Source organism: Bison bison, unplaced genomic scaffold, assembly GCF_000754665.1.
Source record: "Bison bison bison isolate TAMUID 2011002044 unplaced genomic scaffold, Bison_UMD1.0 scf7180017864139, whole genome shotgun sequence".
Taxonomy (NCBI): Eukaryota; Metazoa; Chordata; class Mammalia; order Artiodactyla; family Bovidae; genus Bison; species Bison bison.
This window is the reverse complement of record NW_011494711.1, coordinates 7,577,664-7,603,838: the sequence shown is the minus strand read 5'-3', so window position 1 is coordinate 7,603,838 and position 26,175 is coordinate 7,577,664. Positions and strand designations below refer to the sequence as shown.

General features: G+C 36.7%; 1 protein-coding gene across 7 annotated transcripts in view; it reads left to right on the top strand.

Moving 5' to 3' along the window:
* The window catches only part of PRPF40A (PRP40 pre-mRNA processing factor 40 homolog A (S. cerevisiae)), a 59,527-nt gene that overhangs the window by 389 nt on the left and 32,963 nt on the right, over positions 1-26,175 (top strand). For 3 of the 7 annotated variants that reach the window (XM_010840011.1, XM_010840012.1, XM_010840008.1), the window contains exons 1-5: positions 294-413; positions 1,530-1,661; positions 14,103-14,183; positions 15,437-15,467; positions 17,715-17,731. In XM_010840011.1, coding sequence (XP_010838313.1) covers positions 297-413; positions 1,530-1,661; positions 14,103-14,183; positions 15,437-15,467; positions 17,715-17,731 — 378 coding nt within the window. In that variant the 5' untranslated portion in view covers positions 294-296. Of the gene's footprint in view, positions 1-118; positions 414-1,529; positions 1,662-14,102; positions 14,184-15,436; positions 15,468-17,714; positions 17,732-26,175 lie in introns of those variants that run through there. The other 4 variants (XM_010840007.1, XM_010840010.1, XM_010840013.1 and 1 more) reach the window with 4 other exon arrangements.

The following is a 26,175-nucleotide window of genomic DNA, read 5'->3' as shown; positions in this document are numbered from 1 at the left end:
CCCCCAACTCCATACTGTCGACGCTGAGTTAGGCTGAGGCTGGGGGCGAATCGCCGAAGAGCTGAGAGTCGGAAACGCAGTCTGATTGGACAGCAGGGAAGCCTGTCAGCCTACTGGCCCCGCTGATCCCGCCCCATAGCGCAGGGCAGCCTTTAACCTTTGGCCCCAGTGGGCGCCAGCCACTCAGATCGCTTCTTGTTGGTATGTGTAGCGGCAGTGGCCGCCGGCGGAGCAGTCTGAGCCCGACGATGAGGCCGGGGACGGGAGCCGAGCGTGGAGGCCTCATGGTGAGTGAAATGGAGAACCATCCTCCCTCGCGGGGTCTCGGGGACGGGGAGCGGAGATTGTCCGGCTCAAGCCTCTGCTCCAGCTCTTGGGTCTCTGCTGACGGCTTCCTGAGGAGACGGCCCTCGGTAAGGGAGCGGTGGGGCAGGGGGAAAGCGGCACAATGAAAAACGGAATCAGAGAGACAGGAAGCATTCTCCAAAAGGAGAAGAAGATCAGAGTGGACGAAGGAAGAGCTCGAGATGCTGGGATTTGTTCCGAGGGAGAGAAATGGAGAGCGGGGATGCACAAAGGAAAGGAAGTGGGACCCTGGAAGTTTTCAGTAGGTTCGGCCTAGGCAGATGCGCGGTGGAGGTGCTGGGCCCTGGGCGGGGTGAGCGTTTTGGAGAGGTAGGCTGGGTTAAGCAGGGAGGGGGAGGCGGAGACGGAGACTTTTTCCGTAGACTTTGTTAACAGAGTCTGCCAGAATCTTAACTAATAGTAGTGGTGTTCGCAGCGGGGGGATCGCTGGGAGAATTGTCAGCAGATAACTACCTGGTTTTACGACCTGGAACAATGGACACACGTAAAGAAAGGAGTTGTCTTATAAAAAGCGCATTAAGGTGCCTAAATTAGTTGTTTACGTTTAGTGTTCGTAAATAACAGAGCTTAGTCTTTGGGGGGGGGGGGGATATTTTTTTGCATAAGTTATTTTAGCTGTGTTAGAGATTCTATTAGGAAATAATATATTTGTTAGGAGTGAAACGTCCCCGGGTACCGACGCTGTCTTTTATAAGACCAGCCCTCATCTCAGTTAATTGGGTAAATTTTCAGCGTTGTAAAGCTTAAAATCAGCTTAGAAATGAACTTGATAATGTGACATTATAAAATAAACATAGTTGGCTATCTTATATCTGTGAAGTAGGACAAAGTTGTGGTTTTCACCGTAACAGTTAAGCTGGCCTTCACATGCATTTCCTCCCAGTTTAGCAAGCCAACTGGCAATTGATTAAATCAGCATGCTCTTAAAAAAAACTGAATTAGGTGTCCGGTACTGATTTTAATTTTTCCATTTTCTGAAATTTAGTCAAGTTCAAGCTTATAAACACTGGTGTAATTCTTTTATTTAAGAGAAGAAAGTATAAGTAATTGAGTCGAACATTAGCCAAATATTATGTCATGCACAAAACTGATTTGTAGGAATCAAATTTTTGAGAAGCATTTATTGAAACTTGGCAAATTTTTAAATTGTCCCTCTTTTTCAGATGGGGCATCCTGGCATGCATTATGCCCCAATGGGAATGCATCCTATGGGTCAGAGAGCGAATATGCCTCCTGTACCTCATGGAATGATGCCACAAATGATGCCCCCAATGGGAGGACCACCAATGGGACAAGTAAGAATGTTTTGTTTTGTATTTATTTGTTTACTTTTGCCTGTGGTATTCTTATGTCAAAGAATTTAAAAATCTGGGTCAATACTTGCAGCTGTTTGTTTCATTTTATATAATGTTTTAAGTAAGTGAAATGTTGAATAATCACAACACTAATCAAATTTTGATTGTATTGAAAAGTCTTCTGTATAAGAGGTTTGTTTTCTGCAGTAACAAAGCTGAGTTGTTTTTATTTTATATTTTTAATTTAAAAGTAGCAATGTATAGCTAAGCTTTTGAGTTTAATGGCTTTACTCCCCCCAAGAATGTCAACTGAAGTAATTTGCTATGTCAATACAATTTATGTCGGTAGACGTTGTACATGCATAGACTCTGAAAACAGCAATTGTTTAGGCCTTTGACTTGGAATGGATTTTATTTCTGAAATAGCTTCCTGTCGTGTGTGGATGTGTGTGGTGGGGGTGGATGTGGGAAGATTGTACTCTGATTTGGTTCTTCATAGGATGGTGCCAAATAGGTAGATTATTTTCCACTTACACTAGTTTGTTTTTTTGTTTTCTTAAATGCTTATGGCTTCTGCACTCCTGGTTTTGAGCTAGCTATCCCTTCCATCTCCAGCATAAATTGTAAACAGACATTTTGTGGGAGTGATTTGGACCAAAAGGTTTTAATGCTGACTCAATGAATTCAGTAAACTGAATTCCTAGAAAAACAGTGAAGAAAGGTAACAGGTTTGGTTACCGTAAATAATTTTATGCCCCCTGTTAGGTTCTGTAATACACATATCCTTTGGTGGCTGGGTTCTTTCCATTTAGTATCTGGATAAATCATCAACTGTTTAGGCTAACAATATTTGGAAAGCCAGTCAATTAGGTATGAGCTTTCTGCCAGTTGGGGGCATCATTTGCTTTGATAATCATTTAAACCTTGATGGTTTGAGTTAAATTGGTGAAATTGCAGTGGAGAAAGGAGCTCATTCTGTGTCTTTTTATTTTTTTAACTCAAGAGTAGAAGGGCTTAATGTCAAGTGGTTTTATCCTCTTTTTTATTTGGAATATAGCCCTTAATTTTGTTATAAAAGGCACCAGGCCCAAAAGGATTCTACTTATAGGAGTTCTTTAAATAAAAGAACTATTTGTTACTTTTAAAACACAAGTTTTAAAACTCCCTAGGTGATGGAGAAACAACTCTGATTCCTCTTCTGTTTCATTCCATCTCTAAACAGCAAGGAGCTCTTCTTGTTTTCTTAGTAGAGCTGCTCTAACTAGATAATGAGCTTTAAAAAAATATTTACTCTTTAAATGCTCTGGTTCTTATTTAAAATTAGTTTCTTTCCACAGAAAGATAAAATAAAACAATTTGCTACTGCCAGATGCTTCTCTCTTTTCTGGGGCCTTCTGTTTCCATTGGGCCAATCAAGGTAAGTTTTGCAAGGGATTGACCTGCTTACCCTTGCTGTATTGGTGCTATTGCACTACCAAAACCAAGATACCAGCTAGTCATTTCAAGTAACATGCAGATATGATTTTATTTTTTAAGTATTCATGTATCTCATTGACATAAGCTGGTCACAGTTTGCTTTACGGCCCTTTCTCTTTACTTTATAGTGACCATCTTCCTAGTAAGGTTATTTGCTACTTGGTACACGTTCATTCAGATACTTTTACCTTGTGGTTTTTTCTACATTTTTCCTAGCCCAGGATATGTCCTTTAAGCTTACCCTGACTATTTAGCTGTGTAAAAGTCTCTGTCTCTGTTGGCTCCTTTTAAGATAATAATTGAATGACTTAAGAGTCCAGCTTTGAGGAAATCAAGAGAATCTCTTTCCCCCCCTCCTTAAATTAGATTATTCCCTTTTTTCCCTTTTAGTATCTAACAAATATGGAGCCCAAATCTTGGTAAAACAGATGCTTTTTTTAGGTGTTATAGCAGACTGAGAGGGTATGAATAATATAACCATGTATCCAGGAATCTAATTTAAAGCCCTATAAAAAGCTACATTAAAATAAATTGATAATTCTCAAACTTGATCTTTCTTTCAGCATCATGTCTTCTTTCTACCCAACCTCAGAAGTGTTAGTGAGCAGTAAGTGGTCAGAAGATAATGAGAAGCAGGGTGCCTATATAGTTGGCTGCAGTGACACAAAGTTGGTAGGGTTCTGCCATCTAATTTTAAAAAGTTAATTCACAGATTCTTTAGACTTTGCAACTGAAGGTTATGGAACCTTCATGTATATTGTCTAGTTCACATTAAGATCTCATTCTGGGGCCAGCTGAGGACTATAATTGGTGGCAGTCTTACTTGCTAAATGATTGTGGTATTTGGAATGCTATTGAACGTGACATGAAATTTTAAAAACTTGTTTGTAAAATAATATGCAGACTTAACAGTCTACATTAGTCAGAGTTTGTATTTTTTGAAATTAGAGCAAATGATTTTGATTAAAGGAGTAGTTATGTTTTTATTTGTTTTAATTCAGAAGATAACCTAGAATGCCCTTTTTAGAATTCAGACTTAATCTGTTAGTAGTAATAAGCATTTGGAAATTATCAAATAGGGCTTAATAATACTCTTTGAAGTTTATCCTGTAAGTTAAACTTACCTTTCTCATTGTACAGTAGCTTCAGATGGGAAAGTTTTGCTTCTACTTGTATAGAATTATAGGATCTTACAGTTGGAAGGGACCTTACAAGTTGTATAAATGTTATTTCCAGTAAGAGATTGTATTAAGATATGTATGAAGCTGTCTTCTTTCTCTATGTGTATTGTAAATAATGTTTTGCTTTAAAATATTTTCACATCTTAGTCTTCTGTTGTCTTTTCTACAACATAAACTGTCCTTATACAGGTGATTTTGTCTTCACTTAAGCCCAAGAGAGTCGTCTTCCCTATCTTTTTTCCCCTTTCTTTAATTCTTAATTTTTCTCTTCTTTTAATGAGAAGATGAGAGTAAAAGAATTAAGGTCCCTTTCAGCTCTAACAGCCTATGATTCAATTTAGATCATTTGATAAGGATAGATGATATATATAAAATTTTATGGGTTGATATATAAGAAATTCTTTTAGTAATGCCTCCCTAATTCTAGTTATTCCGTATTTTTTCTTTTTGCTTTTGTTCGTTAAATTGATAAATGAATAATTCCTCTTTAAGTTCGTTTTCTTGTTCTCGTATTGAATAAGGCAGGTTTTTATAGACCTTATTTCTATTCCTGTTGTTATCTGAGCTGCATCATGCCTTGGATATCATTATAACTTTTTAGCTAGTTTTCTTGCTTCAAGCTTGTCCCCTCAAAAACTTTTTAGATTTCAGTGAGTTATTTTCTTGCCCTAGAACTTTCATTGTTTTCCTGTGCCTATAGCTTAACATCTACTTTCCACAACTTAACTTTCAGTGATCTCCTGTTGTATAATTCAAAGCATGATTCTGAGCTGCATGCCTTTGCATTCCCTAATATGAATTTGGACTGGTCTTCTCATGGTATTTTGATTATATTATTTCACGACTAAGCTTGTGTTTTTCTTGCTCTCCTGCCCCCAGCTCATTACCACTGTGAACTTTACTTTATTTACCTAAATTCTCCCATTTCAAGTCCTGCCTTCTCCAAGAGGTCCTCAGCAATAAATTTGCCCAGCATACATTTCCCCTTCAGATTATCAAAATAAAATCCTATGTAATCTTCCCATAACTCTTACTATTTCACTTATTCTAACCTTGTTTTATTATGGTTTTACTTGCTTTGTCTTTTCAATGAGTAATAGATTGTAAGCTCTTAGAGGGCAGAGGCTGTGATCTGAACTTTTAAGAAGTCTATAGTGCTGAGCACAGTTCTTGGCACATCATGGGTGCTCAGTAAATTACTTGTTGAATGAATGAAACAAACACAGATACTCTTTCCTACAATGTAAGCCTGTAGATTAGTCAGTTACATGTAACTGTTTTCAGTAGTTACTTATGACTTTACATTGTTACCACTTATTTTTAGAGTCTGCCTTTACTGTTGATTTTTCATTTGACAAAAATGAAAGATCAATAAGATGCAATACATAAGTAATTTTTGTTTGGTGAATAAAATTAAAGAAGTTACTTCCATTTACTTTAAATTACAGGCAAGTGTATTTCTGTCTGTATGACTTCATTGGTGATCATCTCTTTAAGTTTTACCACATATTTTTCCATACCCTAGGGAGAAATGATTTGAAATATAGGCCTTCCAGAAAAATCCAGTATATTGGTATCTTAGATTGATCTGACTATGACTAACGTTATAAGTTGATTTGTTGTTGCTTTTAAGTTATTGTTATTTTGGGGTGTTCACAAAGTCCTTCCCGTGTAATTGGACATTAGCCAGTGACAAAGAGATTTTTTTTTTTAGGTTGTCTACTTACAGACTGTTGAATCTGGGTAACTTTCTTTATGCATTTATATTACCCAGGTGAGTACATTTTAAAAAATAGATTGACCCATACCTAACATGTTGGTATAACTTTAGGCCTATGAATACAGTGAGATTTTGATAGGTTTTAGTTCCATTGTTTTTACATAGCAACTTATTTAAGTCTGAATTCATTCAAAAACTTCAGCTAGAGTAGTATTTCTAAGGATTACTTGGAGAGATGTTAAGGAGACTATGTCATTTTGAAAGAATGAACTGTACCCCTTTGCCCCTCTGAGATTCACAGGGTGCAGTATTTTCTAAAGATGTCAAGTTTTGCTGAAGCCTTTTAAAACTTTTTACCTAGTGTGTTCAGTTTTATTTGGCCATCTTTCCCTCCCCCACTTCTGCAGTTTCCATTACTGCCCCCTTTGTCTGTTTATTTTGCTTTGTCTATCACATTGCATAGAATTAACATTGCCTGAAATTTAACATTTTGTGAGAAATGGTAGGTTGGGAACACTTACCCATTTAGTTTGCTTTTTAGGAGAAAAGGGCATATTAACACACATAAACGTATGTGTGTGTGTTAGTCGCTCAGTCGTTCCTGAATCTCTGCGACCCCATGGACTGACTGTAGCCTGCCAGGCTGCTCTGTCCTTGGAGTTCTCCAGGCAAGAATCCTGGAGTGGATTACCATTCCCTTCTCCAGGGTATCTTCCCAACCCAGGGATTGAACCCAGGTCTCCTGCATTGCAGGTGAAATCTTTACCCTCTAAGCTCCCAAGGAAGCCCAGGGCAACATTGAAATTAGTAAGTAGTAACACACATAAATGTAACAGCTTGTAAAGTGCAACAAATGTATTCATTAATGGTGGGATCAAAAAGGAAAGTGAATAAAAGGACTTCCCTGGTGGTCCAGTGTAGTTAGTGCGTGCTTTCACTGCAGGGGTAGGGGTACAGGTTCCACCCCTGGTGGAGGAACTGAGATCCTGCATACCATTACAAGGCACGATCCAAAATCAAGGAAAAAGGAAAGAACAGATTGCAGCAGGCTAACTTGTTGGGTTTTAATTGGATTTATTAGAAATTTTGATGGCATTACTTCTGGTCATTATGAAGTAGTATATCAGTAGATAGTACAGATTTGGCACGTATATATGTACACACAGCTATGTACTAGTATACTAGAGTTTTTGTAGAAATAATTGGCCTAAGTTGTAAAGGTTTATAAGTAGGAATCTGTGGATATACAATGTCTCATAAAGTTGTCGTTGGTCTTGCATTCTTATTTCCTGTATCCATACCTTCATGTTTCCATTGTCAGTTTAGCCAGTAGACACTAAGCCTCTTCTTGACTATGGATCAGGACAAAGACGAATGCTGTATGTGTACCCTGCACTCAGGGAACTTAAGGAATTACTCAGATGCCTGGCCAAACTGGGTTTTCTCATCTTTCAACTGCTGATTGGATTGTCATGATAGTTGTAGATATCTGGATATTTATTGAAGATGACTTTTTTATTTGCTTTTTTCTCCCTAGTCAAGTAATCATGTTTCTTCTGCTTATTAAAAAAGGTTCGTTGTAGTTAGTGATCACTAAATACGTGATATTTTGCATGTCGGGCTTGAAAGAAAATCAGCTTCTTTTTTAATAATCCACTGCACAAGGACTAAACATGCCAGCAAGTGAGAACTGAGTTGAAATGTATGTAGTTTGCTTTATCTTAGGATTTTTTTTTTTTTTAACAAAATTTTCATCTCAGTTATCTTAGATTTATTTTTAAAACAATTTTCATAATTCGCTCCTAAATCTGTTTGGGCTAAGACTTTCTAAATTTTAATTAACGAATGAGCATTAAGTTTATGTTTGAAAACATGGGCTTGGTATACTTTATTTGGTCCTCAGGTATCAAGAAAGTTGTTAATTCTGAGAAAGATGATTTTTTAGTAGTTTTAAGATTATTGCATATTTTTTATCATATTTTTGTTAAATAAAACGGACAGTTACTGTTTCTTTTGCAGATGTAAGGACTAATCATAAAGTTGTCTACTACAAGTGTTTGGAGTCTCTGCTATATCTGTGTAATTAAGTTTCATGTAAACAAATATAAAGATTTAGCTAGATGCAATATTAAATCTAGTTTAAAGCATTTGGAGTAGTAGTAGTCTTATGTCCCTCTTTGCTTGTGTCCTAGAGGACTTGAATCCAGAAAGAGGCTTAGTTGACTTTCTAGAGTAAGTTTTATAGAATCTTTTAATTGTGTGTGACATGAAACACCACAATTTGTGTGTGTGTCCCCAGTATGTTTAGAGCTTTTTAAAAACTAAAAGTTCAAAAAAAAAAAAAACTAAAAGTTCATTTTTATTCAGGTCCTTTCTAAGTTTTTGTGTCATGTATATTTTCCGTACCTTCATATAAGAAGTTTGGGGTTTAACCAGAGACAGTGGACTAAATATTTTAAAATCCTTACTTGCCCTTTTTTCGTATAGTTTTGTAAGGTTTCAGTGAGTAGAACTGATACCTAATCTGTGTTAAAATCATAATTTTTATCACCATGTTTGTATATAATTGATTTATATGCCCTATTGAATTTGATCCAACCAGACTAAAAAGTGGATTGGCTAGATGAATGTCCAATTTTAGAGAGGAATAATAAGGATTAGAGAGCTGAGTGACTTGTAAAGTGACACTGAGGAGCCAGCACTAAATGTGATCCTTAATCTAGGATTGACTTCTTGTTACTTGTTTTGATTCCTACTGAAAGTGATGGTTTTACAGTATTACTAGATGTCTTTAAAGAACTGAAGTTCCTATCTAACAGATAGCTAGGGAATAAAGAAGGGGCAACATGAGGGATACTTTATGAGTTGGAGAGCAGTTGTAATAAAACAGCTTTCATTTATTGAGTGCTGCTTTAAGTGCCTGTGTGTATTCATGTATTATTCCCTTTAATTCCTACAACAATCCTATCAGATGAGTACTATTTTTCTTCATATTGTGGGTGAGGAAATCGAGGGTTAAGGAAAGTTGCCCAGGGCTATACAACTGGGGTAGGAATTCTGGCAGTCTGATTCCAGAGTATACTTAATAGCTGTACTAGGCTGCTTCCTTGTATTGCTGTTTGAGATTATGCCATTACATTACACCTTAGAATTCGAAGGAATAGTGTTTTACTTCAGTGATTCTAAAGTCTCCAGGTTAAAAGAATTTAGCAAACTAATAATGACTACTCGAAGTTGACTTATTGAATGGAAGATTTTACTCCATGTGGAAGCGGTTTTGCAATTATTGTCTATTTTTTTGTTTAAATGTTATATCAGAAAGTGACAGATGTCTGGAGTTTATGTATAACTGTAGATGAAGAGGAAGTAAATGATTGTCCCAGAATGCAGCCACTTATTTTGGGTTGTTAAGAATATGCTTTAAACAGGTATTTCTATTTATTTCCAATTGAATGAACATTTAGTTATATTCAAAGATGTAGTTTTCACATTTATTCAAAACTTAATATTTTGCATTCATGTATTTGTATGTAAGGTAAGTTAGTGGTAAAGAGATCAGCCCTGGGTGTTTTTTGGAGGGAATGATGCTAAAGCTGAAGCTCCAGTACTTTGGCCACCTCATGCGAAGAGTTGACTCACTGGAAAAGACTCTGCTGCTGGGAGGGACTGGGGGCAGGAGGAGAAGGGGACAACAGAGGATGAGATGGCTGGATGGCATCACTGACTTGATGGACGTGAGTTTGAGTGAACTCTGGGAGTTGGTGATGGACAGGGAAGCCTGGCGTGCTGCGATTGATGGGGTCGAAAAGAGTCGGGCACGACTGAGCGACTGAACTGAACTGAAGTTAGTAGTGTAGGAAATAGTTGTCTTTAAATACTATTCTTACTAGGCTCTGTAGAGTGTGTTGTAGAATTAACTTTAGCACATTAAAGGCGAGACTCAAACTATCTAAGTAATCAGTTTCCTGCTACAAGGGGAGCAAGAGTGGTTTTTTAAAAGTCAACCAAATCCAAGAGTTAATATTTAGACAAAAAATAAGTTAGGTTGTGTGATTTCTTTCCAACAGGAGAAACTTCAGGAAATAATTATGAAGAAAAGAAAATCTGAGGTGCCAACATGAAGATGTGCACTTATGTTTTCATATCATAATAAAATTGGGCTAATTTACATTTGTGTAACTAATTTGCTATAGCATTAACAGGATTGCTTTTATTACTGAAATTTTTTAAAAATTAAAGTATCTAGAGTGATCAATGAATCATGCTTGTTTTTGTCTAACATGAGAAATTTTCTAAACTAGGATACTAAGAATGACTGAGTGGATTGTGTGGTGCTTCCTAGTTTTTACTCATTTTTTAATTTTCTGCAAATGGATGATTCTTCTGAGAATTTTCAAGAGATTTTCTTGATTTAACTTTTATCATTAAAAAAATAGAAACAAACATGACACAAATCATTGCCTACTTTGAAAAAGCATATCAAGTTGTGTATGAGTTATTTTTTTTAAGGTGCCAAAGTGTCCATTATATTTAGATGCTTAATATTTTAGGCAATTTAGTTTATATCTCACGTATGCCTTTCACCCTTCTCATTCTGTCTTTGTCTCCTAACAACTAAAAATTCTTAATTATAGCACTTAGTGTATTTGCTAAAGTAGCTTAAGTAGAAATTTGTGAAGCTCTACAGGGTCATTTGTAATTTTATAGTGTGCTTCTCAGGAAGCTTAGTGTAAGCTACCACTTTGAAGCTTTAAGAGGATCTGGCTTATGGAATTTGTTGTGGCATTATTGCAGCAACTGTGCAAGAATTGTTCCCCTTAACCATTTTGAATGAACATCCTGTCTTCGTTGAACTTAAGATCTCATTATTGATGAGAAATTCCATTATATTGTGTTGGCCAGAGTTTGTTTGGATTTTTGGAAAAATCCAAACTCTTTGGCCAACAGAATATTACATGCCTTGAGTGAGAAAAAACAAACTTAAATGAGAAGTCTATGGATAAAGTTAGGATGCCAAAGGGCTGTTCCCTGCCTGTGAAGCAAGAGGTAATCTGCTGTGTAAAAAGGAACAGGAAAGCAACTCAAATGTCTCGACTTTGCTAATTGGGCAAAGGGAAAGGCAAAAAGTCACTTCTGAGGATTTAAACCACAAGCCAGTTCTGTCATAAGCTTGCAGCCTAGATTCCCATTACCATTGTGGTGTTAAAACAAATAAGTAACTTAGAAAAATTTAATGATCTCAGATTGATGATGCTGCCAAATGAATGGCGTCAGTCAACACAAATCCTCCAAAAGAATTCAGCTTCAGTCAGGTTGACACATGCATCTCCATAGTAGGTGTATCTTAGAATTAATGCAAAGTAGAAATCATAGCAGTTCCACAAAATAGATTTTTCAGACTTCGAGAAACAAGCTTTTCTATGATGTGCAAGTCTCTGGAGGAGCTCTTAATTTTATCAGATTATTGTAATAGTTTTTCATGTGAAACAGTACTTTGCTTATTTATATTTTTGTCCCTTGGTTTCAAGTTAATAACATCACAGTAGAGGGCTTCTCAGGTGGTTCTAGTGATAAAGAACCCACCTGCCAATGCAAGAGAGATGCAAGTTGGATGCCAGAGTTGGGGAAGATTCCCTAGAGAAGGAAATGGCAACCCAGTCCAGTGTTCTTGCCTGATACTCAGTTGTACATAATTTAAGAATCTTACCAGTGTTTGTTAATGTACAGAGATTCAGAGGGAGAATTTAACTTTTTGACATTAAATTTCATCATGTAACCAGTAGCACGACTACTAATCTATAAAGGCAAATTTTTGAGATGTTTTAAAATCTGAAGTGTGGGAAGAAGAACAATTGAGAGAACTCTGTCAAATTTCTCTTCAGATATTGTTTGCTATCTCATTGACCTGGTCTCTAGTAAAACTTTTGTTATATGTAAGCCCTTTTGTGCTTTGTTTTAAGATGGGCTTTGATCACGGTGTCTTAATGAAGTAGAGTATTTCAGTTTGCAATTAAATTTATTTGTATACTTGTTTGTACTGCTGTCATGTGGAAATACACTATTGCATGATGGAGATTTTATCCCACTTTTAAAATGTCTTCAATCCTTTTTTAAGAAGTAAAATTAGGACAGAATTCTTTCAGTTTGGTTGTTTAATTTTAAAGACATCATTCCAGAAGGTTTGAAAAGTAGAATGAGAAATAACCTGTATTATCATTTCTGGTAAATTTTATTCCAGATTTTATGGTATGTACATCTGTGTTTGAAAATTTTAATCCTAGTTTATACACTGTTTTGATTATGACTTTTTCCGCTTAACATGGAGTTGTAAGCGTTTTACATGTTGCCACAAAAGTCTTTGTAGCTACAATTTTGATATTTGCTTAATGTGGAATTTATTTTTCTTTTAATTGAAGTCTAGTTGATTTACGATACTGTATTAGTTTCAGGCGTACAGTGCAGTGATTTGGTTATATGTATATATGTATTTTTTTTTTTTAATTCTTTTTCATTATAGTTTATTACAAGATGTTGAATATAGTTCTCTGGACAGTACAGTAAGTCCTTGCTGTTCATTTTATATATGGTAGTGTGCATCTGTTAATCTCATATTCCCAATTTATCTTTTCCCTTCAGTGTCTTTAATTCTTATGAGAAAAGACTTTGGTTCATTTTTCTCTTAAGTTTTTAAACTTCAGTTTCTCTGTTTGGCTTAGAATCCTACTTTGGGGATGTGTTACTAGCTTTTGATTTTATATACAGACCATTTTAATAGCAGGCCATTTCTCTCTGTTGTCCTCTGTGCTTCCCCTCATAATTTGTTACTTAGTTCTTTAAGAATTCAAACATGCTTTGCTGTTAGCCTAAAGCAGAATTAATTGTGAGGGTGTATCTGTTGAAGGAATGAGGAGAAAAAACCTAGTTCTGTTAGTCATGGGGTTGTAGCGGCTCGTCAATAATTTGTTTTGAAATTCTGTACTTTAAAAAAAGAAAACATTAGGCACATGCTTTCTGTCAAGTTCTTGTTTAGTGATGTTTAAACAATTTATTGAATGTTTTGAGGACTAAAAAGGCCTTTTCTGTTAAATTTTTTCATCCATAAATACCATGCAACTTCATTTTAATGATACTTAGCCTGGTTTTGCATCATTAGTTGACTGACTTTCACAAGTAATAAACATCAATGTTTGAGTATTCTCCTCTACTTTCAGTAGGCTTTATATGTTCCTGTTGACCAATATTCTTCTTTTTCGTTTTTCCTATTTTTTAGATTGTTCATTTAATTTGAAACTGCTGAATAAGTGGTTACCTTGTTCCAGTACCTGTGATTGTTTTATATAATTTTATCTCTCTTCATGTTTTCCTTACATTTGTTCATATTAAAATTATGGTGTGAGATTGTACTAAATATGTGACAAATCCTTTGGAAATTTGTGTCAATTTTTGTGATTTTTATTCATAGTTAGTAGTGAAGATTCATTCATAGGTTTGGATGACAATCATTGGTAGATGAGATTAAGCCACCAAGCTAATACTTTCTTTCTTCAGATATGCATGTGTATATGTGCTTTAAGTTTTTCTTTATAGATTTGAGTTTGAAAAGTCTATTACTTATGTATTTGTTTAAAGTCAGTGAGTTATAAGCACCTTTCACTTAGAGATTTTTAAAAGACCAGATGAATATGAAAATTATTTAATACAGATATTAAAAAACAAAGGTGCAAAACACTGAAAAAAAATTTTGCCTTGCTCCAAAGAAGGGTGAAAAACGTTGATTTTGAGTTAAAAGGAAATTAATATTCTTAAATTTTAGGTTACAAATAACACATAATCTAAACTTTTATATGTACTTGTTAATTATGATGACACACACATAAATAGATTGTTAATAAAATAACTTCATTCATTCAACAAGCACTTACTAAGCATGCTATTCATACAGTATAGTATTCATTGGGTTTTAATCTTAAATTGTATACAGTTGCTTTAATAACCAGATAGATTCTTAAAATCTTACTAGGTGCTTGGGTCTTACATAGTAATCGTTTTTTACTTTTGTTCTAGATGCCTGGAATGATGTCTTCAGTAATGCCTGGAATGATGATGTCTCATATGTCTCAGGCTTCCATGCAGCCTGCCTTACCGGTAATCTTGTCAAAATAACTTTTTGTGTGATGTTTTGATTTCTTTTTGAAACAGCATATATATTTTGTAGGCATTCATGTTAGTCATTTAAACGCCTCCCGAGTACAATAAGATGGGAATTAAAAGGACTCTAAGTTTTTAGATTCCAGGCATTTACATTTTTCCTATATTTATAATAGATATACATCCTTAGTTATAATACATTAAGCAAGTCTAGAATTCTGAAAAGCATGATTTGTTAGCTAGAAGCAATTAATTGCTCTGCTGCTGCTGCTAAGTCGCTTCAGTCATGTCCAACTCTGTGTGACCCCATAGACGGCAGCCCATCAGGCTCCTCCGTCCATGGGATTTTCCAGGCAAGAGTACTGGAGTAGGGTGCCATCGCCTTCTCCGATTTAATTGCTCTAGTAGCAGTCTAATCTTAAACAGTAGGCATATGCTTTACTGAGTGCTGATTAAAAGTTGATGTGATGTGATTTAATACTGGATCCTAAATTTAGAAATCAGATTTCATTTGAAATCCACAATTCATGAGACTTCAGCTATGGCACATTACTTAGAAAATTCTTGAATAATTTTATCACCCTATTAGACAGTATTAGATAGTATAGCAATATAGAAATCATTATGATATTAAAATTAGTGTGACCTATTTATTGGTTAGTTTTAATGAACAGATGTGGCATACTCCACTGGGATAGTAAATTTGCAGTGACTTCTCCAAAACCCCTAGGGGCAGATACATTTCAAAGTTTGTTTTTAATATTGTAGTACACTGCATATAGTATGTAATAATTATGTATAAATTGCCCACAGGGTCTTGGCCAGTGCCCTTTAATTTCTAACACATATTTCTAAATCAGAACATAGCGATGTTTATTCTGATGTGGAATAAATAAGACTAAAGAATTCCTATTACTCAGGATAGCTTTGGCCACTGTAATGAGTTTTGATGCCAAACTTAAAAGGTTTTCAGCTTTTTGGATCTTAGAATTGTGGATCTTTTATATAATTGATGATCATATAAATAAAACATTTAAAGTGCTTCAGTAGCTGCAGGTTACTGTTTTGTTTTTAACAATTTATAGCAAGCTTAGGGAACCAAGATCACTAAAACTTAACCAAAATTTTTGAGTCAGTAACTAGAGAATTAATACAGAGAAGGGGTTGATTGACTATGCTTTATGAGGATTGTGTATAAAATACAGTTTGTGCAAAGTAAATGTTACTAACTTCACTTTTTCTTCTTATAGCCAGGAGTAAATAATATGGATGTAGCAGCAGGTATGTATACCATTTATGGTGATATACTAGACTTAATATAGACAGTCACAACTGTCCTTGAATGAGGACTAAAACAATGTCTCTTGGGCATTATAATCAGCTCCCCTTTTTTTTTTTTTGTATAGCGTTCATAATTAAATCCATAAGAAATTGTCGTAATTTTAGGTATGGAGTTCTGGGACCAGATTTGGTCTACAGGATATACTTTGGCCCATACAATGTTTTTAATTTTTTAATTAGTTGCTAACATTAAAATCTGCAGGCTTATATAAAGTTGAATTTATCATTTAACACAAAGATTGAATTTATTTTAAAGTTGGATGATCTGTACTTTTAATATTTACAGTGGTCCTCAGTACAGTAGATACTCAAATTTGAGTAAAAAATTCTGCTACTGCTAAGTTGCTTCAGTCGTGTCCGACTCTGTGTGACCCCATAGACAGAAGCCCACCAGGCTCCCCCATCCCTGGGATTCTCCAGGCAAGAACACTGGAGTGGGGTGCCATTTCCTTCTCCAATGCATGAAAGTAAAAAGTGAAAATGAAGTCGCTCAGCCATGTCTGACTCTTAGCGACCCCATGGACTGCAGCCTACCAGGCTCCTCCGTCCATGTGATTCTCCAGGCAAGAGTACTGGAGTGGAGTGCCATTGCCTTCTCCAAAAAAATTCTGGTTGAGTCCATATTTGTATTCAGCAAACCTTGTGGAATGGGATAGGGACTACATACTTCAGATATCAAGCATGCACTCTCAGCCTTCTGGACTACTTCAGTCATTTTTTTGGTACCTGCTTGGTCTGTGTAGTTTGTAAGTCCTATGATAATGCATATTTTTTTCCAGCAGGTTACCTTTGAGTGTTATAAATAGTATGACTTTAATGTATAATAATAATGCTTCAGTTATACACAAGTAATGTTCCATGTATTCTAGATGGTATACTTTGTCCCATGATTCTGCCAAAACATTTTTTCTTTTGAACATGATCAGTTGAAACATGTTAAAATGCAGTATGTGGGTTTATATGGGCCATAGTTGATGTTTTTAAGATGTTTCATGGATTTTATCATTTAAGCTATAACTATATTCTGATATACTTTAGAATAGTATTCTAGGTCTATTTAGGTATCTCGAGCTGATTACTATTACCCTAAATAATCCTGAAAAATTACCTTAACATTTTCTTTTTAGTTTTTAAATGCTCTGGCTCTCTTACCGATATTTTCATACTAGCTCCTTTTGATTGCTGTTAGTATCTATGTACTTAGTTTTGTTTTCTTTTTACAGTCATTGTTTGTTTTTTATATACAATTTTAAGCTACTTATTTGTAAAGTTAAAGATTATTTGTATGAACTTTGTAACTAATGCGGATTTCCTTTTATATCTTAAGAGGGCTTTGGTAGTAGTTTAAGATAGTACCATCTAATAGAACTTTCTGAAAGGAAGGAATTGTTCTGTAATCTGTAGTGTCATATATAGCCACATGTAATTATTGAGTATTGAAATGTGGCTAGTGCACAGGAGGAACTGAACATTAAAATTTTAATTTAATTTAAATAGGGATATGTGATAGCCAAAGGATACTATATTATACAGCATGTGTTTTGGAACCTAGATAATTGAAATTGTCATAAACCTAAAGCATAGAGGGCTTCCCTGGTGGCTCAGGCAGTAAAGAATCTGCCTGCAATGCAGGAGACCTGGGTTAGATACCTGGGTTGGGAGGATACCCTAGAGAAGGAAACAGCTACCCAATCCAGTATTCTGGCCTGGAGAATCCATGGACAGAGGAGTCTGGCAGGCTACAGTCCATGGAGTTGCAAAGAATCAGATACAACTGAGTGGCTTGCACTTTAAAGAATAGAATCAGAGGTCTGAAATATTCATTACTATACACATTCATTACTATCAGTAGTATAGCAGAGAAACAGAAATTAGTCAAGATGGGACAGCTATAATAAAAGGAAGAGGAGAAACAAAAGGCAAGCTGTTAGCTTCTCTAACAGCTGTCAAGTGAATTCATAGATTGAAAGTTCAAAGTGCCAGCTTAATTCTGAAAGTGCTTTGCACTATAGATGTTTTATTTTTGTGGGAGAGAGAGCAAGCACATAAGTCATATGGAACAGTCTTAGGATACTTAGTGTGATGGTATGAGGAGAAAAAGTAGTATGAATAAATATTCTAAAACTGTTAACTCAAGGACAGCATGATTTATCACATTGTAATACTCTTCCCCCAATTTTTTTTTAGGTACAACTTCTGGCGCAGTAAGTACCTTTGGAATATATTTATTTCATTATAATTGTTTACCTGTTACATTGATTCTTATTTCTTTGTATTTTAAATGTTATTTATTATTTACTCTTGGCTGTGCTGAGTCATCTTTGTTGTGCAAGTACTTTTTCTGCTTGCAGCGTGTGAGGACTACTCTCTAGTTGTGGTCCATGGGCTTCTTGTTGTGGTAGCTTCTCTTGTTACAAAGCATGGGTGGAATAGTACTGACTCAGTAGTTGAGATGCACCAGCTTAGTTGCCCCAAGGTGTGTGGAATTTTCCCTGACCAGGGGTCAAAGCTATGTCCCCTGCACTGGCAGGCAGATTCTTAACCACTGGACCACCAGGAAAGACTGATCCTTATTCTGTGAGATCATCTACTCAGTTGAACCCTTTTCTTTTCTCTGGCAAAGTTTGAAAAATTGTTTGATTGATTTTAAAAAATAATTTTCCTGGGACTTAATGAGAGATTATTGTTGTTTAGTCACTAAATTGTGTTCAGCTCTTTGCAACCCCATGGACTGCAGTTCGTCAGGGTTCGCTGTCCTCCACTATCTCTCAGAGTTTACTCAAATTCATGTCCACTGAATCAGTGACACTATCTGACCATCTCATCCTCTGCTGTTCCCTTCTCCTTTTGTCCCCAATCTTTCCTAACATCAGGGTCCTTTCCAGTCAGTCGGCTGTTCGCATCAGGTAGACAAAGTATTGGAGCTTAAGCTTCAGCATCACTTCTTCCCATGAATATTAAGGATTGATTTCCTTTAGAAGTGACTAGCGAGAACTCCTTGCAGTCTAAGGGATTCTCAAGACTCTTCTTCAGCACCACAATTTGAAAGCATCAATTCTTCAGGCTCAGCCTTCTTAATGATCCAAGTCTAACATCTGTACATGACTACTGGAAACACCATAGCTTTGACTCTTACCGACCTTTGTTGGCAAAGTGATGTCTGCTTTTTAATACACTGTCTAGGTTTGTCATAGCTTTCCTTCCAAGGAACCAAGCGTCTTAATTTCATGGCTGCAGTCACCATCTGCAGTGATTTTGAAGCCAAAGAAAGTAAAATCTGTCACTGTTTCCACTTTTTCCCTTTCTGTTGGCCATGTAGTGATGGAACCAGATGCCATGATCTTAGTTTTTTGAATGTTGAGTTTTAAGCCAGCTTTTTCGCTCTCCTCTTTCACTTTCATCAAGAGGCTCTTTAGTTCCTCTTCACATTCTGCCATTACGAGTGCAATCATCTGCGTATCTGAGGTTGTTGGTATTACTCCCAGCATTCTTGATTCTAGCTTGAGATTCATACAGTCTGGCATTTCACATGATGTACTCTGCATATAAGGTAAATAAGCAGGGAGACAATATACAGCCTTGTTGTACTCATTCCCAATTTGGAACCAGTCCATTGTTCCATGTCTAACTGTTGCTTCTTGACCTACATACAGGTTCTCAGGAGACAGGTAAGGTGGTCTCTATTCTCATCTCTTTTAAGAATTTTCCACAGTTTGTTGTGGTCCCCACAGTCTAAATCAATGAAGCAGAAGTTGGAGAAGGAAATGGCAACCCACTCCAGTATGCTTGCCAGGAGAATCTCACAGACAGAGGAGCCTGATGGTCCATGGGATCACAAAGAGTTGGATACAACTGAAGCAGCTTAGCACGAGCAGCACATGAAGCAGAAGTAGATATTTTTCTAAAATTTCTTTGCTTTCTCCATGACCGGCAAACCTTGGCAATTTGATCTCTGGTTCCTCTGCCTTTTTTTAACCCAGCTTGTACATCTGGAGTTTCTCGGTTCCTGTACTGCTGATGCTTAGCTTGAAGGGGTTTAAGCATTACCTTGCAGGCGTGTGAAATGAGTGCAGTTGTTCATTGGTCTGAATATTCTTTGGTATTGCCTTTCTTTGGGATTGGAATGAAAATTGACCTTTTCCAGAACTGTGGTCACTGCTGAAGTGAAGAAGTGAAGTGAAGTCGCTCAGTCGTGTCCGACTCTTGGCGACCCCATGGACTGTAGCCTACCAGGCTCCTCCATCCATGGGATTTTCCAGGCATTAGTACTGGAGTGGGTTGCCATTTCCTTCTCCAGGGGATCTTCCTGACCCAGGGATCAAACCTGGGTCTCCCACATTGTAGACAGGCGCTTTACTGTCTGAGCCACGGTTAATGTTTGGATTTTAAGTAACTCAGTTGGAATTCTATCACCTCCACTAGCTTTGTTGTAGTGATGCGTCTTAAAGCCTACTTGATTTCACACTCCAGGATATCCGGCTTTAGGTGAGTAACCACCTAGATCATCTAGATTTTTTAAATCATCATAGTTATCTGTCTGGGTCAGTAAGACCTTTATATATATATATAGTTGTTTTGTGTGTTGTTGCCTCCTTTTAATCTCTTCTGCTTCTGTTAGGTCCTTAACTAGGTCCTTAACCATTTCTGTCCTTCATCGTTCCCATCTAAGAAGGCCTTCTTATCCCTTTCTGCTGTTCTCTGGAACTCTGTGCTCAGTTTGGTATACCTTTACCATTCTTCCTTGCCTTTTACTTCTCTTCTTTCCTCAGCTATTTGTAAAGCCTCCTCAGATAACCACTTTGCCTTCTTGCGTTTATTTTTCATGGCTATGGTTTTGATCACTGCCTCCTAAACAGTGTTACACCTCTGTCCGTAGTTCTTTAGGCATTCTGTCTGTGAGATCTAACGCGTTTAACTATTTGTCACTTCCCTGTAAAATCATAAGGAATTTTATTTAGGTCATATCTGAATGGCCTAGTGGTTTTCCCTACTTTCTTCCATTTAAGCCTGAATTTTACAATAAGGAGCTCGTGATTGGAGCCATAGTCAGCTCTAGGTCTTGTTTTTGCTGACTGTGTAGAACTTCTCCATCTTGGACTACAAAAAATATAATCACTCTGGTTTTGGTATTAACCATCTGGTGATGTTCGTGTATAGTTATTTCCTGGGTTGTTGAAATATTTACTATGACTAGCGTGTTCTCTTGACAAAACTCTTGTTAGCCTTTGCCCTGCTTCATTTTGTACTTCAAGTCCACACTTGCCTGTTATTCTGAGTATCTCTTGACTTTTTATTTTTTCATTCCAATCCCCTATGATGAAAAGGACTTTTTTTTTTACAGTATTTCTAGAAGCTGTTCTTTAACCAGTCATCTTCACTTTCTTCAGTATTAGTGGTTGGCACATAGACATGCTGTGATGTTGAATGATTTGCCTTGGAGATGAATGGAGTTGATTCTGTTGTTATTAAGATTATACCCAAATACTGCATTTTGATTCTTTTGTTGACTGTGAGGGCTACTTCATTTCTTCTATGGGATTCTTGCCCACAGTAGTAGATACAGTGGTCATCTGAATTAAATTCAGCCATTGACATCAGTTTTAGTTCACTGATTCGTAAGATGTCGGTGTTCACTCTTGGCCATCTCCTATTTGACCACTTCCAATTTACCTTGATTCATGGACCTAGCATTCCTGTTTCCTATGCTGTATTATTTTTTTTTACAGCATCAGACTTTACTTTCACCACCAGACACATCCACAACTGAGGGTTGTTTTTCACTTTGGCACAGCTGCTTCATTCTTTCTAGAGCTATTTATTTCTCTTCTCCAGTAGCATATTGGACACCTTCTGACATAGGGGGCTCATCTTCCAGTATCATATCATTTTACCTTTTCATACTATTCGTGGGGTTCTCCTGGCAAGAATACTGGAGTGATTTGCTGTTCCTCGTTTTGTTAGAACTCTTCACTATGACTTATCAGTGTTGGATAACCCTGCAGGGTATGGCTCATAGCTTTATTGAGTTACCCAATCCCTTCGCCATGGCTAGGCTTACAATTAGAATGGAAACAGGTAAACAGTAATTGATAATTTTCAATTAAGCATTACATTAGAACATTACTCCTTTGTAAACAAAAACTTGTCTACTTTTGTCGATTACTGTAAATTTGATGTAGATTTTTCCTAATATTTAGTTGTTTAAAATACTTCTTTGCTTGTATCTTCCTTAACACAGAATCAGAAAGACAAAAGTTACTTGATTTTCCTTAGGAAAAGAGAGAATGACATTGCTGTACAGCATTTTTTTTCCCCTCAGTACTTAATTTTAAGATAGTAATATTCTAGTTCTTTTTGCTAATGTTCTGAATGCTCTTTTCTCATACATTTTCATGGTGTTTAGAAAAATAATGTAAGCCCGAGGCCTCACTTAAAGATGGCTATTTTATGGTTATTGATAATAGCTGTATTTTTTAGCCTCCAAGCATTTTCTGGTGTTTTTTTTCCCCTTAAAACTGTATGAAGTTTATGTGTGCGATCTCATTTAATCAAAACAGTAGTCCTGAGAGGTAGTTGTCATTCTCATATAGTTGAGAAAATTCAGAAAGCTGTGAATTAATTGCAGGTATGGTAAATCTGGGGGGAAAGATGTTTAATTGTGAACTGTATTTAAATATACTAATCTTATATCTTTTTTAAAAGCTTTAAAAGTTGAATGGTTATAAAATATCCACTTGGTATTTTTTAATTTTATGTCTTTTTAGTTTTGACTGATGATAGCGTCTTGTTTTTCCTGCTGATTTAAATAATACAGGCTCACTGGGAGGAAAATGAAGCAGACATAAGTTAAAAAGAAGAAAGTAAATTACCTTAAGTTTCTTTTTCCATGAGGAAACCGCCATGACTAATATTTTGGTTGTTTGAATTGTGTGTCAAACCTTTATTTTTCTCACTTGATTGAAATAGCTTTCTTTGTCATATATTAAACTCTCACATATTCTGACATCTATTTCTGGGTTTTCTTTTTCACTCTGTTTCTAATTCATTATTATACCTTTTCCTGATTATTGTTGTTTAGTCACCCAACTCATGTCTGACTGATGACCCCTGGACTGTAGTCTGTTAGGCTCCTCTGTCTATGGGTTTTCCGAGGCAAGAATACTGGAGTGTTGACAGGCACCAACACAATCCTGTAAAGCAATCATCCTTCAATTACAAGTAAGTTAAAAAAAAAATAAAATACTGAATTGGGTTGCCCTTTCCATCTCCAGGGACTCTTAGGATTGAACCTGAGTCTCCTATGTTGGCAGATGGATGGTGTACCACTGAGCCACCAGGGAAACTTAGAGTAGATTTCATATTTAATAAGACAGGTTGTTCATGGTTTCTCTTTTCATTATTTCCTTTGCTGTTTTCAGATATTAGCATGTACATTTCCCTGTTCCCTCCAAAAATAATCTGTAAATACGTAAACAGAGAGATGCTTAAAAGGCAAAACTGTGTTTTCATCTGGAATTAAATTTAATTCTTGCATTTTAAGAGAACTAACATTTAATGTTTTTCATTTTAAGTTTTCTTATCCAAAAACAGAATGTATTTATTTTAAAACTTGTTGTTTTTTTATTCTTAGATTTCTGGTACACAAATTTTAGTTACTTGTAGTTTTTTCAGACTGTGGTCATTATTGTTGATCCTTGCAGGCTCCCTCATATTTTTTCCCTTTGTTCTTCATCTTTGGGCTTCCCTGATGGCTCAGCTGGTAAAGAATTTGCCTGCAGTGTGAGACCTGGGTTCGATCCCTGGTTTGGGACGATCCCCTGGAGAAGGGAATGGCTATCCATTCCAGTATTCTGACCTGGAGAATTCCATTGACTGCACAGTCCATGGAGTTGCAAAGAATCGGACATGAATGAGTGACTTTCACTTTCACTTCATCTTTACTCCAGTTTACCCTCCCTAGTAGGTGCTCACTAGGATATATGTCCTAAGACATGTAAATATTGGGGAAAGCTTATGAAATTTTTTTGTGTTTTCATTAAGTATAATTGACATGAAACATTAGTTTCCGATGTAAATGCAGTGGTTCAGTATGGTACTTGTATACATTTTAAATGATTACTATAAATAAATCTAGTTAACATATGAGCATTGTTTTTTTTCTTGTGAGGTAGAATTTTAAGACTTACTCTAAGCAACTTTCAAAGACATGAAACAGTATTACTCACTATACTCACCATGCTGTACATTTTGTCCCCCATGATTTCCTTGTTTTACAGCTAAAAGTTTGTGCATTTTGACCCTCTTCACCCATTTCTCTCACCCGCCAAGCCACCCTCCTCTACGGCAGCCATCAATCTGTTCTCTGTTTCTGTAAACTTGGGTTTTTTGTTTTCTTACAATCTACTTGTAAGTGAGATTATATTAATCTTGTCTTTCTCTCTCTGGCTTATTCCACATAGCCTTCAAGGTCTGTCCATTTTGTTGCAGTTGTCAAGATTTCATTTCATTTTTATGGCTAAATTGTTTTGTTTTGTGTGTATGTGTATTTTATATATATTTTCTTTATTCATTAATTTATCCATGGACAATTAGATTATTTCCATTTCTTAGCTACTATATATGCTTAAGTGCAATTTTATAAGAAACTTCCATACGGTTTTCCATTGTGGCTATACAGCTTACTTTCCACCAGCGGTATACTGGGGATCCAATTCCTGCACACCCTTGCCAGCATTTGTTATTTCTTGGTTTTTGATAACAGCTATCCTGACAGGTGTGAGGTGATATCTCATTATGGTTTTGACTTGTGTTTCTCTGATTAGCGATGTTGAGTATCTAATGTACCTTATGGCCATTTGTATGCCTTTTTCACCCATTCTTTAATTGGATTATTTGCGATTTCTTGCTATTTATTTGTGAGAGTTTCTTATGTATTGTGGCTATCAACCCTGTATCAGTTATATGGTTTACAAACATTTTCTTCCACTCCAAAGATTATTTTTTGCTATTTTCTTTACTGTGCAGAAGCTTTTTTAGTTTGATGTAATCACACTTTCTATTCCAAAACATGAAGAACTAGTTCAAAATTACTTTCAGTTCAGTTCAGTCACTCAGTCGTGTCTGACTCTTTGCGATCCCATGGACTGCAGCACACCAGACTTCCCTGTCCTGGAAGTCTCCAACTTCCAGAGCTTGCTCAAACTCATGTCCACGAGTCGGTGATGCCATCCAGCCAACTCATCCTCTGTCATCCCTTTCGTCTCCCGCCTTCAATCTTTCCCAGCATCAGGGTCTTTTCAAATGAGTCACCTCTTCACATCAGGTGACCAAAGTATTGGAGTTTCAGCTTCAGCACAAGTCCTTCCAGTGAATATTCAGGACTGATTCCCTTTAGGATGGACTGGTTGGATCTCCTTGCAGTTCAAGGGACTCTCAAGAGTCTTCTCCAACACCACAGTTCAAAAGCATCAATTCTTCAGCGCTCAGCTTTCTTTATAGTCCAACTCTCACATCTATACATGACTACTGGAAAAACCGTACATAGCTTTGACTAGACGGACCTGTGTTGGCAAAGTAATGTCTCTTCTTTTTAATATGCTGTCTAGGTTTGTCATAGCTTTTCTTCCAAGGAGCAGGTGTCTTTTAATTTCATGGCTGCAGTCACCATCTATAGTAATTTTGGAGCCCCAAAAGATAAGTCTTTTATTGTTTCCAGTGTTTCTCCGTCTATTTGCCATTGAAATGATGGGACTGGATGCCATGATCTTAAGTTTTTTGAATGTTGAGTTTTAAGCCAGTTTTTCACTCTCTTCTTTGACCTTCATCAAGAGGCTCTTCAGTTCTTCTTGGCTTTCTGCCATAAGAGTGGTATCATCTGCATTTCTGAGGTTATTGATATTTCTCCTGGCAATCTTGATTCCAGGTTGTGCTTCATCCAGCCCAGCATTTCGCATGATGTACCCTGCATGATGTACCCTGCATATAAGCTAAGTAAGCAAGTGACAGTATACAGCCTTGACATGCTCCTTTCCCAATTTGGAACCAGTCTGTTGTTCCATGTCTTGTTATAAATGTTGCTTCTTGACCTACATACAGGTTTCTCAGGAGGCAGGTAAGGTGCTCTGGTATTCCTATTTCTTGAAGAATTTTCCAGAGTCAAAGGCTTTCGTGTAATCAATAAAGCAGAAGTAGATGTTTTTCTCAGAGAAGGCAGTGGCACCCCACTCCAGTACTCTTGCCTGGAAAATCCCATGGATGGAGAAGCCTGGTGGGCTACAGTCCATGGGGTCGCTAAGAGTCGGACATGACTGAGCGACTCCACTTTCACTTTTCAGTTTCATGCATTGGAGAAGGAAATGGCAACCCACTCCAGTATTCTTGCCTGGAGAATCCCAGGGACCGGGGAGCCTGATGGCCTGCCATCTGGAATCACAGAGTCGGACACGACTGAAGCGACTTAGCAGCAGCAGCAGATGTTTTTTCTGGAGTTCTCTTGCTTTTTCGATGATCTAGCAGATGTTGGCAATTTGATCTGTGGTTCCTCTGCCTTTTCTAAATCCAGCTTGAACATCTGGAAGTTAACGGTTCACGTACTGTTGAAGCCTGGCTTGGAGAATTTTGAGCGTTACTTGGCTAGCGTATGAGATAA